Source organism: Dermochelys coriacea, chromosome 1 (assembly GCF_009764565.3).
Source record: "Dermochelys coriacea isolate rDerCor1 chromosome 1, rDerCor1.pri.v4, whole genome shotgun sequence".
Taxonomy (NCBI): Eukaryota; Metazoa; Chordata; order Testudines; family Dermochelyidae; genus Dermochelys; species Dermochelys coriacea.
The window spans coordinates 192,195,800-192,208,287 of NC_050068.2; the positions used below are offsets into that span (position 1 = coordinate 192,195,800).

At 40.0% G+C, this 12,488-nt stretch overlaps 1 protein-coding gene across 4 annotated transcripts in view; it reads right to left on the reverse strand.

Moving 5' to 3' along the window:
• Window positions 1-1,597: 1,597 nt before the first annotated feature.
• PLCXD2 (phosphatidylinositol specific phospholipase C X domain containing 2) overlaps window positions 1,598-12,488 on the reverse strand; it is a 30,521-nt gene continuing 19,630 nt past the window's right edge. For 3 of the 4 annotated variants that reach the window (XR_006279843.1, XR_006279841.1, XR_006279842.1), the window contains exon 2: window positions 10,548-12,225. Coding sequence is in view for 1 of the 4 variants with exons in the window: in XM_038386125.2 (XP_038242053.1) it covers window positions 3,524-3,668; window positions 10,070-10,311; window positions 11,765-12,225 (848 nt within the window). In the remaining 3 variants the exon portion in view is untranslated. Of the gene's footprint in view, window positions 3,669-10,069; window positions 10,312-10,547; window positions 12,226-12,488 lie in introns of those variants that run through there. The other variant, XM_038386125.2, reaches the window with a different exon arrangement.

The window sequence follows — 12,488 nt, forward strand, 5'->3', positions numbered from 1 at the left end:
AAACCCTGCCTATGTGTAATTCAGTCATTTAGTGATCATGCAAATATTTTCTTCATTCCTGTTTCATTTGCATTCACTCTGCATGAGTTTTGCTTTGAGTTCTGTGCTCAGACAATCTCTATATCTAGAAGTGGGCATAAGCCACAAAGTATAGACCCCAAAGTTTGCTCTGATTGTTGGGTTTTGACTTGATCTACAAGAGAATTTGGGCTAGCTGCAAAATTCAAATCTCTAAGTGAAACTCAATTGAAGCCATCATTCTGCATATGACTTGGCATTAAAAGTAGGGCTGATCAAAAGACATATTTTCTACAAAACATTTAAAGGAAACAAAATATTTCTTTTGTTTGAACTATTTGTGCAATTGTTTTAGCTAAACAAAACCTTAAATTTGTGGATTTTGTTTAAAAAAAAATATTTATGCCATCTTCTCTCACTTTTTTTCCCACTAGAAAACGAGGAAAAAGACATGGTGATGGTGGGTAGCAGGGAAAGACACAAAAAGTCAACCTTTCAGTTTTTCATCAGAAAGGTTTAGCTGGAAAAATTTTGAACACCACTAATTAAAACCATGCAACACAAACAGATAAATATTAAAATATTTTAAAGCTTGTTAAGAACTTGACCAAAGTTCAAGTGTGGAAGGTTTGCAAACCTCTAGATGAACCCAACTCTATGTGGTTTGGGGCATTAAGTATAGAGCCACCATCATGAGAGAAACAGCATGGAAAAAGCTGCAGCTACTATCAGACTGGGTGAGGGATCCAGAGGTTGAGGGGATGGTCAGGTTGATAATTTTTTTCTAAACTGTTTGTAAAAACAATCACTTTTCTTGTAAACAAAATAAATTTAAGTCTTAACAGTCGTTCTTAAACCTACTGATAATTAGTTCACGAGCAACAGTTTGTAGATAGGTGACTGAACAGCAGATGAGCCATCAATTGCCCAGTTATTTTGGGGGTAAAGGACAACTCTCTGAAAGACTGTAAAAGTGCATCAGCTTCATGGGATAATCAAAGTGCTGAATTTATTTTGGATATCCATGCTGCAACAGAGTAACATCCTCATGCTATGATGTTGCATAATTACACGTTTTTAACTGTATATCAGAGGCTTGAGTCTCAACCTTTCCAGACTACTGTACCCCTTTCAGGAGTCTGATTTGTCTTGCATACCCCCTCACTTAAAAAGTACTTGCTTACAAAATCAGACATAAAAATACAAAAGTGTCACACAGCACACTTTTCAGAGTAGCAGCCGTGTTAGTCTGTATTCGCAAAAAGAAAAGGAGTACTTGTGGCACCTTAGAGACTAACAAATTTATTAGAGCATAAGCTTTCGTGAGCTACCGATGAAGTGAGCTGTAGCTCACGAAAGCTTATGCTCTAATAAATTTGTTAGTCTCTAAGGTGCCACAAGTACACAGCACACTGTTACTGAAGAATTGCTTGCTTTCTCATTTTACCATGTAATTATAAAATAAATCAATTGGGATATAAATATTGTATTTACATTTCAGAGTATAGTATATACAACAGTATAAACAAATCATTGTCTGCATGAAATTTTAGTTTGTACTGACATTGCTAGTGCTTTTTATGTAGCCAGTTGTAACACTAGGCAAATATCTAGATGAGTTGATGTAGCCCCTGAAAGACCTCTGTGTACCTTTAGCAGTACATGTACCCCTGTTGAGAACCACTGCTGTAGATTAACATGCCCTGACAATGCAACAATGTGAAGATATAAACTTTGCGATGTATCATCATAGAATCACCCAAACCCCAGCTGTTTTGTCTGGATTTGTCTTGAAAGAAGCAAGTTTTTGTGCATAAGTAGAGTACTACTGTGGCCATAATGAAAGCTTTGCCCATCGCTACTTAATGCCCAAAGCTTAGGGTTTCTAATCTACTACCAATGGAAAGTAGTTACTTTTAACATGAAGTGTGCTAACAGAGCCCTCAATGTTCAGTTGAATTGTGCAAAGTGTTCATTACAAACAGATTGGGCCAGTGAGCCAACACATTTCCCTATTGCTCTAGAATCTAATCCTTCATTTTTTAATGTCTCTAGCCCTGATGGCTCAAAAGATAACCTTTACATTATGAGTTGAGTGCGAATTTATCCAGTGATGTCTGCCTGACTCAACAGAGAGCCTGAGATATCGCCTCTCAAATCTGTTAACTTTCCCTAATTCATCAGTGGAGTGTCAATGCTGAAACATAATTTAAATATATAAATTGTCAACATTTTGCTGCCGATCAAAACAAACAATTAAAAAAACATGTATGATCATGTAATGAGGATCAGCACAATTTGTGAGCAGCATCTTATTCTGCCATCACAAGTGGGTGCAGCTTGGGAGAATTCTACCAGTTATTCCCACCCCTCCACTCCAGGCATCCCAATTTGCCTCGCAGAGGAAACTCAGGTTAGGAACTCAATGTCTCAAGTAAGCTACAAACCTTACAGTGACTTTAGGGTGCATTTTGAGCAAACTTGGGTAGGTTCAAGTTTTTGGGCACAAAACGATGTGAAAAACGACCAGATGCCAAACAAAAAATAGCAATTTTTGCGGTCCCCCGCCCCCATGAAGCCTAGTGAATGAAAAACCAAGTGAATTGAAATTGAGGTAAGAGGTAAGGTCCACACGAATGAAACTACCAAAGTTTTGACTAAACTTCATTTTACAGTTTGCTACATTATGTCTCAAAGCTACATACAATGAACAAAGCCTGCTGTGTAACTAATGTGCACATAGCGGCCTTTTGTGCAGAGCTTCCTCCCACCCACAACCTTTCAAGAAAACTCAACAGATTTGTTTTCCCCAAACTTAAGTAAAGTGCATCTGCATCCTGCTCTAATGGAAGTCCCTTAAAATAAGATAGAGACCGAAAACAAGACTTTGGAGTCAAAATCCCCTGAGAGTTATAAGTTTAAATCCAATCTCCGCACCTTAAATCTCTATTTAAACCACTGAACATAGTATAAAAGCTTCCCTCTGAGGTAGCTTCTAGTATGGCATAAGAGATACAATAGCAACTGGTAACTGAGACCAGCACAGCTCTGACTTATGCAGCAAAGTGGAGGATCATTTTTGGCTGGTCCTGAGGATAACACCAATTCTTAGCCTGACGCTCAGGATGCACACCCACAGTGAATCTAGTTGCCGGGGGAGACACCACTGCCAATTGGTTATATCTGCTGTGGTGTCCGGCCTCCTACTGGCAGGCAGACAACAGCTTGCTGTACTGCAGCAGATGTGTGCATAACAGAGTCAGTGACACTCAGACACTGCTTAGTGTTCAGGTCAGATTCATGCAGCAATGGATCCTGATGTGAATGATTTTCAGCACGTTTTTCTCAGAAACTAGGTTTTTGTTTGTTAAAAAACAAAACAACAAAACACCTAAATTGAGATTTATGTTGAAAGCTGTTGACATGGATGAAAGACTCCAAATCCTCCTCTCAGTGGATGAGTGCTGATCTTAGAGTGACAGAACAGTTAGGATTTAGTCACAGCTCAGTGCTCTTCTAAAAGGAGGTCATTTAATGCAATAACAGTGGCAGCAAAGTCAACCAGCTCCACAAAGTCTGATGTAATTATGTTAACACCCATAACGCCTGGCTTCTGTCTCTTTACCCAGTTCAAAATCACAGGCAGGTTCCTAAGGAAAAAAGAGAGAGAAATATATTAACCAATATAACACACTGGTATGGAAGCACCTTGATTTTGCTCTACATGTAACATTTTGTCTATGAATAGCATGTTTGCACAGTATCTTTTAACCCTAAAGTAGCAAACTAAATATATACTGCATCCTTAAAATGCAACCACCTCTGGGGAGAAGGGTGGCAGAAAACAGCACACTGCACAACCATTTTGGGGCAGGGGGTGGTGGTGGGGAATAGAAATATTGGCCAAAATCACCAGTGCCAACCGCTGCTCTTACAAGACATACTATAGGATTCTTAAAAAGAAAAGGAGTACTTGTAGCACCTCAGAGACTAACAGATTTATTAGAGCATAAGATTTTGTGAGCTACAGCTCACTTCATCTTATTCTCTAATAAATTTGTTAGTCTTTAAGGTGCCATAAGTACTCCTTTTCTTTTTACAGACACAGACTAACACGGCTGCTACTCTGAAACCTGTCATTATGTATAGGATTCTTAATGACTTCACTGAAGAATTAGGACCTCAGAATTTAAGGTCCTGCAATGGTTTCTTTGTTCTTGTTTTGTCTGAGTATATACCAATCTGAGGCCTTAATTCATAGCAATAGGTTTTGTGTTATTACTTAAATCATAATAATTAGGGATGAATGAAATGATTTGGATTACTAAGAAGTGAAAAAAATTCTAGTCATTCCTTGAAAAGAACTTGAACCAAGGGTTTGCAGAAGTTTTTGTTCTCCTCTAACACTACAGCAATGGGGTTTCCACAGGAGCCAGAGACAGAAGTAACTAATCCTATGAGTGCCATAGTGTGCCTGTTGTTTTACAAGCAGATAGAAAGACAAGCTGTCTGCCCCTTGGCGCTAGCAATCCCAAGAATAAAAATAACCCACAAAGGAAGTCATCAGTGAACAAAAAGAAAGAGATAAAGGCAAAAGAGTAGTTATTCTCATGAAAAGCCAGTCATTTGTAAATCATTGGTGATTAATTTCAAATGTTTCTTCTCCATTAATTAGAACTTAATGATTTAATACTCATGTTTAGGGCCAGCATTATCAGAATCAGAAGGCAGAGGTCCATACAAAGTTGTACAGCCAAAAGGGAATGTACAGAACAGGCAATTCCCATTCAACTGTGTATAAACACTGTGCATGTGATTGTAAGCAGGCTTTAACTTGTGAAGTATCTGGACTCTGTTTTTAACTGTATATCATTTCAAGCCTTCAGTATTTAAGCAGAATGTCTCAGTGACTTCCTTAGAAAGTTGTGCTTAAAACCTGATGACACGTTATGGATCTGTATTTGAATTATTGTTGGAACAGATTTTAATATTTGAATTTTTGGTGGAAGGCCTCAAGGAAGTAACTAATTTTAAGGAGGGATTTGCTCCATACGAAACAGACATTATTAAAGCTCTTGGAAATGATTTGAAAATTAATTTACTGATGTTTGTGAATTGTTTTGAGGATGAGAAGGGTCACGTACGTTTTGAGACATTCTTATAATACTGCACATTTAATATATACTATAGAAGAACCACGTTGGGACCACTCAAGGGGAAATGGCTTGTTAACACCCCTCTAGTCAGAGGGAGGCAAAGGAGGAAGGAGAAACAGCTGGGTTGGGGGTGTTTGTTGGTGGGTTATAGGTTGTTGTAATATGAAATGCCACAGTAGCAAGTACATGGGTGAAACCTGACAATCGCTATACTCTCAAATGTTCCACCTTGTATGTACTTGCAACACTCTGAGTAAGTTTCCCAGACCTGAAGAAGAGCTCTGTGTAAGCTCGAAAATTTTTCTCTCTCACCAACAAAGGTTGGTCCAAGAAAAGATATCACTCACCCAACTTGTTTTTTTAAGTGTCATGTGTTTTCAGGAGTAAAGCTATACAAATTTAAAATTGTTTCTTAATCTTAAAGATATTATCTCACCCACCTTGTCTCTCTAATATCCTGGGTCTGACAGTGCTACACATACTCTTAAAGAAAGCATTTTAGCACCATCTAGTGTTTAATGTACAAAAAACAAACTGCAATCTTGGAAAACAGAGGAGGTTCAAAATATTTGGATCAGATTACTTGTATACTAACATTATTTCATTATTTGGCTTTAGACATTATTCCGTCAGACTAAATTCTGTGGAGAGGCAAGAGACTGGAACTCCACATCCTAACTTCAACCATAGGAACTTCAGTATTTCTATTATATGGATATTTTAGATTCCAACCCTCTGGGCCTTTGAGGAGGGTTTTTAAGAAATAGAATCACAGAATTTTAGGACTGGAAGGGGCCTTAAGAGTTTTTCTAGTCCAGTCCCCTGCACTCAAGGCAGGACTAAGTATTATCTAGACCAGGGATTGGCAAACTACATTTTAAGCCAGCCCACGAGCTCCCGCACCCCCAGAGCCCACACCCTCAGATGGAACCTTCAGCCCTTCCCGCACCTCTACCCTAGCCCTGATTCCCCTCCCACCCTCCGAACCCCTCGGTCCTAGCCCAGAGCACCCTCCTACACCCCAAACTCCTCATCCCCAGCCCCACCCCAGAGCCCGGACCCCCAACCAGAGCCCTCACCCCATCCCGCACCCCAACCCCAATTTTGTGAGCATTCATGGTCCGCCATACAATTTCTATTCCCTGATGTGGCTCTCAGGCCAAAAAGTTTGCCCACCCCTGATCTAGACCATCCCTGACAGATGTTTGTCTAACTTAATCTAAAATACCTACAATTATGGAGATTCCACAACCTCCCTGGGCAATTTATTCCAGTGCTTAACCACCCTGACAGCTAGGAAGTTATTCCTAATGTCCAACCTAAACCTCCCTTGCTACAATTTAAGCCCGTTGCTTCTTGACCTATCCACAGAGATTAACTAGAATAATTTTTCTCTCTCCTCTTTCAAACCACCTTTTATGTACTTGAAAACTGTTAAGTCCCCCCCTCCCCAGTCTTCTCTTCCCCAGACTGAACAAAGCCAATTTTTTCAATCTTTCCCACTAGGTCATGTTTTCTAGACCGTTAATCATTTTTGTTGCTCTCCTCTGGACTTTCTCCAATTTGTCCACCACTTCACTGAAATGTGGCGTGCAGAACTGGGCACAATACTCCAGTTAAGGCTGTAACAGTGTGGAGTAGAGCGGAAGAATTACTTCCCATGTCTTGCTTACAACACTCCTGCTAATCCATCATGATTATCATGATGATATCATCATCATGATAATCCAGAATTATGTTTACCCTTCCCCCCCAACAATGTTACACTGTTGACTATATTTAGTTTGTGATCCATTATGAACCCCCAGATCCCTTTCCACAGTACTCCTTCCTAGCAGTCATTTTCCATTTTGTAGGTGTGCAATTGGTTGTTCCTTCCCAGGTGGAGTACTTTGCATTTATCCTTAGTGAATTTTACCCTATTTACTTCAGACCATTTCTCCAGTTTGTCCGGAGCATTTTGAATTTTAATCCTATCTTCCAAAGCAGTTGCAATCCCACCCAGTTTGGTATCATCTCCAAACTTCATAAAAGTGTACTCTCTATGCCATTATCTAAATCACCGTTTCTCAAACAGGGTCCATGAGGGCACTCCAGGGGGTACATGGGCCCTGCTGATGAACTCCTCCCCCTCCCTTCCAGTGCCTTTTGCAAGCCGGGGAACAGCTGTTCAATGGTGTGCAGGAGTTGCTGGGAGGGAGAGGGAGGAGTCGGGATGGGGCACGCTCAGGGGAGGGGACGGAATCATGTCTAGGGCCACTGGCCACACTGATCAACTCCTCCCCCATCTCTCCCAGCACCTCCTGCATGCTGGAAACAGTTATTCAGGGGTATGCAGGAGATGCTGGGGGAGAAGGGGAGCGGGGGCACTCGATGGAGAAGGTGGAAAGAGGAGGGGCATGGGTGGAGCAGTAATGAGAAGAGGTGGGGCAGGGGTGTGGGCTTGGGAGAAAGGGTGGAGTCTGGGGCTGAGCAGAGGGGTTTGGGGGTCTGCAAAAAATTTTAAAATGAAAATAGGGGTCCTCGGGTTGCTAAAGTTTCAGAACCACTTTTCTAAATCATTTATGAAGATATTGAACAGAACTGGACCCATGACCGATCCCTGTGTGACCCCACTTGATACGCCCATACAGCTTGACTGTGAACCACTGATAAACCATACCCAAAAAGTAGTTTCTAACCAGTTATGCACCCACCTTATAATATCCCCATCCAGGCTGTATTTCCCTAGTTGGTTTATGAGAACATCATGCAAGACAGTATCAAAAGCCCTACAAAAGTCAAGATATACCACATCATCTGCTTCCTCCCTAAGGCTTGTTACCCTGCCAAAGAAAACTATTAGGTTGATTTGACATTATTTATTCTTGACAAATCCATGCTGTTACTCATCACCTTATTATCGTCTAGGTGTTTGCTTCCTTGCTTATTTGTTCCATTATCTTTCTGAAAAAAGAAAAGGAGTACTTGTGGCACCTTAGAGACTAACAAATTTATTAGAGCATAAGCTTTCGTGAGCTACAGCTCACTTCATCGGATGCATTTATCTTTCTGGGTGCTGAAGTTAAGGTGACTGATCTGTAATGCCCCAGGTGGTCACTGTTCCCCTTTTTAGAGACTGACATTACATTTGGCCTCTTCCAGTCCTCTGGAATCACTCCTGTCTTCCATGAATTTTTGAAGATAATTGTTAATGGCTCAGATATCTCCTCAGTTAGCTCCTAGGATTTATTTTATCAGGCCCTGGTGACTTGAAGCCACCTAACTTGTCTAAGTAATTTTTACCTTGTTCTTTCCCTATTTTAATTGATGCGGCAAGGGGGTATTTTAGGAAAAAAGCAGTAAGTACCACTAGAAGAAACAGTGATTTTTTCCAAAAGATTTAGAATCTGGGTGTTATTAACTTGGGACTGAAGATTCAATGAGAGTTTTTCAGAAAATCAAAGGCCACATGCTAACTGGTTTCCAGTGCTGCCCATTTCATTGTTTTATGTCCAGTTCAGTAAGTGATATGGTGATTTTTACAATCAGACTCAGAGTAACAGCTAGCACAGTTGTTAACTGCACAGGACTAGATGCCAGTCTATATGTTGCCCTGACAAATCCAAGCTTTGATTATATGGTATGGGTAGAGCTAAGGAGTAAGATTTCAGGCCTTAAACCACAAAAAGGATCACTATTCACTCTGTGATTTGGAATATAGACTACACAATGTTAATATCACACAGCAGAATCATTTGGGTCCAATCCTGGGAAATGAGGGGCCCTGTACCTGCCCTTTAAGTCATTATGAGTTACAAGGGTACAGCAATTTTCAGGGATCTTATTTATGAATAAACCATGTAGTCACAATTAAAACTGTATTAATCTTCCTCCTATTATTCATCTCCCTCTTTTTTTTTTTGGTCTGGAGAAGCAAGACACATTTAAGGCCAAATCTTGTCCTATGAGTGTGCAAGTGTTATGGAAGTAACTGGGTTTGGTATGCATATAACCCAGAGCAGATTTTAGTCCACAGAAAATGAAATCTGATTTTCATGTAAGAGATAAGCTTGTTTTTCCTCCTCACTTTAAATCAAGAAGAGTTGAGGGTACTTATTTTCTCTAGAGACACCGCTTCAAATTGCTCTCTGCTCACAAAAGAACAAGAATTTGGTCTTGCATTTTGTCAGCCAATATCATGACTAAAAAGCTTTGCACTTATGCTTGATATATAAATCATGAACCGTTTTCCAAGTATCCTTTGTACCTATGCTAAAATAAATTGTATTAGTAGTGTGTATGAACTCTGTCCTTGGGTATATGTAGGAGCTGTCAGGAATAAGGTGCATGTCTTGTTAAGGCCTACCAAGTTGCACCAGGTGCTGGTACTGAGGAATAAGGATGGTTGATATGAGGTCTTTGTGACCTGAAAACTAAGTTCAAAACAAGATAAACTGGTAAGAACTGGGTGTACCTTACTTTTGTTGTAAACAAGGGCATTTATATGAGCCAAGTGAGTCCATACTTCTGGAGCAGATTGACTGCTGTGAGACACTGCTTCCCAGATTGGATTGGTAAAGTATTAACCCTTTCCCTTGTGTGTTGTGCTGTACGGTCCGACTAATAAAGCTGGCTGAGCCTTATTTAACATCTCATCAATCCTCTAAATTTGAACCCTACCAACATGTTCTCTGTGGGTATTTACACGTAAAGGGATAGTTTATGTTTTAGCTTAACTGCAGGGAATGAGATGCTTGCAGTCATCATATACAAGTAACAATATATCTTGAAAAATCAGCTATTGTTATGGTGTTAATAAGTCAAGTACTGGCCTGGTAGTTACTTGCTTATTCATTGCAACTTCAAGGTAAAAATTTCAAACAAGGAGCTGTGGAACCAAGACAAATTCTTACCTGTGAACAAGCGTATTTTTTAGGCCACGGATTAGGTGCCGTGCAATAGTTTTGACCCTGGGTGTGAGAATAGCTTGAGAAACATGAAAAGTTCCATGTTGAGCCCGCTCCCCAAGAGTGGTCTCTAAGAACTGTAATAGCTTGTTCACGTTCGTTGTGTTTGCCCAAGGTGCTGGCATTTTATTCCCTGGCCACAGAAAGGGATATTCCTGATACAGAGGGTAGTGGTAGAAAATGAGAACCTAAATAATGGAGAGAAAGATAGAAAAGGATGCAAATTAAACTGAATCACGATGTTTTGGAGCCAAATTTTGCACTTAAGTATACCCATGCAGTCCCTTTGAAATCTGAGTACACCTGTGTATAATCTGGTGAGAATATGGCCTCCTGTCTTTAAACTAGTACACTGAATACAATTAATTCACTGGAGTGTTGCCATAAAGGATAAAATCATTTTGATTAGTTGCAAATTCAGGACTGTGTAGCGTTTCAAGTGTCACTAGAGAAAAAGGAGAATTTACAGTACGAAACTGAAATCACATTCCAAAATGTTTTACTTAAACAACATTCCTCTAACTTACCCTTAATATTTGTCAGACAACATTGCCAGAATTACTTTCATCTCAGGAAAAGGATGGTGGCAAGTTAGGAACTAAAATACTGTTTAACTCAATTCAAATTAACTTGCTGTGATATACTGGGCTGGCTCATATATTGGCGTTCCACTGCCATTTACTGGATGGAACACCAAAGACAATCTCATTGTCTGCTATAACCTGCACTGTGCCTTCTGGAGCAGAGATATATTTTATTCCTGGTGTCATATGAAATAGCAGTTTATGAGAGTCCTGTGAATATCTGGGAAAGATCTTTAGATCCAGAGTTAATTACTACGTTTGGATTCTGCACTCTAGTTCAGGCCATAAGGGAGTTTCAAGGCAGATGCGTGCTGTTTGTTTCTATATCTGGATCTGAACATCCTAGAAGTTTAAGAAAATGGATCTTGAGCCATCTGTAGCAAATCTGGATACTGAGTGTTACATCCCAGTCTGTTTGTTTCAAAGTGTCACATGATTTATTGAGAGATAAAACAGAACACCGTTCATTATCTGATTTGATAAGGGGTTCTTTGCCTTAATCAGGTAGAATCCTGGAAGCAGACTGAAGAGGACTTGCTCAGAGGAATTCCTCAAAGCATGACTGCACACACAACTTTATAGTTTTGGAATTAAATGGAGCCCTGAGAGTCTTTTGCTTCAAGACTGCACATTAGAGAGCTGAAATCAACAGACACCATAATCACCAACTAAAGCTCACTCATGCACTAACGTGGATAGAACCCAGTCCGGTTGCTCCTAAAACACAGATGAGATAAGAGACTATGCATTAGCTTTCTATGGAATTAAAGTTTTTATTCTTTGTGTGGGCTAGTTACTGGAGGACAATGTGTCCTCACAAACACCAAGCCAACACTTTACAAAAGATCAACAACATATGCAAGCTTGTATCTTTGTTGCTTATTTGTGAATTCCTGCATAATAGAGCCCTGACCCCTAGATGCCACCATAAAATATAAAAAATAAAATACAATACAATAAATAATAATAATAATATGCTTGGAACCCTAGTCAGACACTCTTTATAATTCAAATTGTAACATTTTGGGCTTAGACTCATTACATGTGCTTTCCCCACCTGCTGACTCTTCTTCCAAAGATATTGCAAGGTCACATTTTCTACATATTCCATTGTGCAAAGTTTTGATCCAAATGCTTCCTGGATCCTGTTAATCAGGTATATGTGGTGCTGGTCTTCCATGGCATAGAAGTGATTGAAATCCAAGAAGATGGCTTCTTTGGGGTGCTGTGTGAGGAAGGTGTTTATCTCCATCAATCCGTCCCATACTTTGATGCCAAACAAGCCATGTATGAAGTAGATCTCCTGTCCCACTTCTCCCGGTTTGGAAGATACGCGCAGATCAAAGTAGCGGATCCCACCTTCCAGCTGTTCTTTGAAAGTCAGGTTTTGAGTCACTGACCATTTTTTCATTAGCTTTTTCACCAAAGAAATTTTAGCCAAACGTTTGATTGCCATGGCTTGATCGGGTCCCACAGGAGATTTCTCATCAACCCAATAGCTGAAAGAATCATGTGATCCTAGAGATAAAAAAATAGTCATTTTAATGTTATAGCATTGAATATAATATTTCATGTGTTCTGTACAGAAAAAAGGCCTGGACAGGGATTCAGGAGATTTGGGGTCATCTCTTGGCTCTGACACAGGACTTCTTATGTTACTTTGGGCAAGCCACTTCATGTTTAAATCTCAGTTTCCCCCATCCGTAAAATGGGAAGACCACTTCTTTTGTCTTATCTATTCACGTCTGGGAGGTTTTAAGGGTTACAACCTTCTCTTAAGA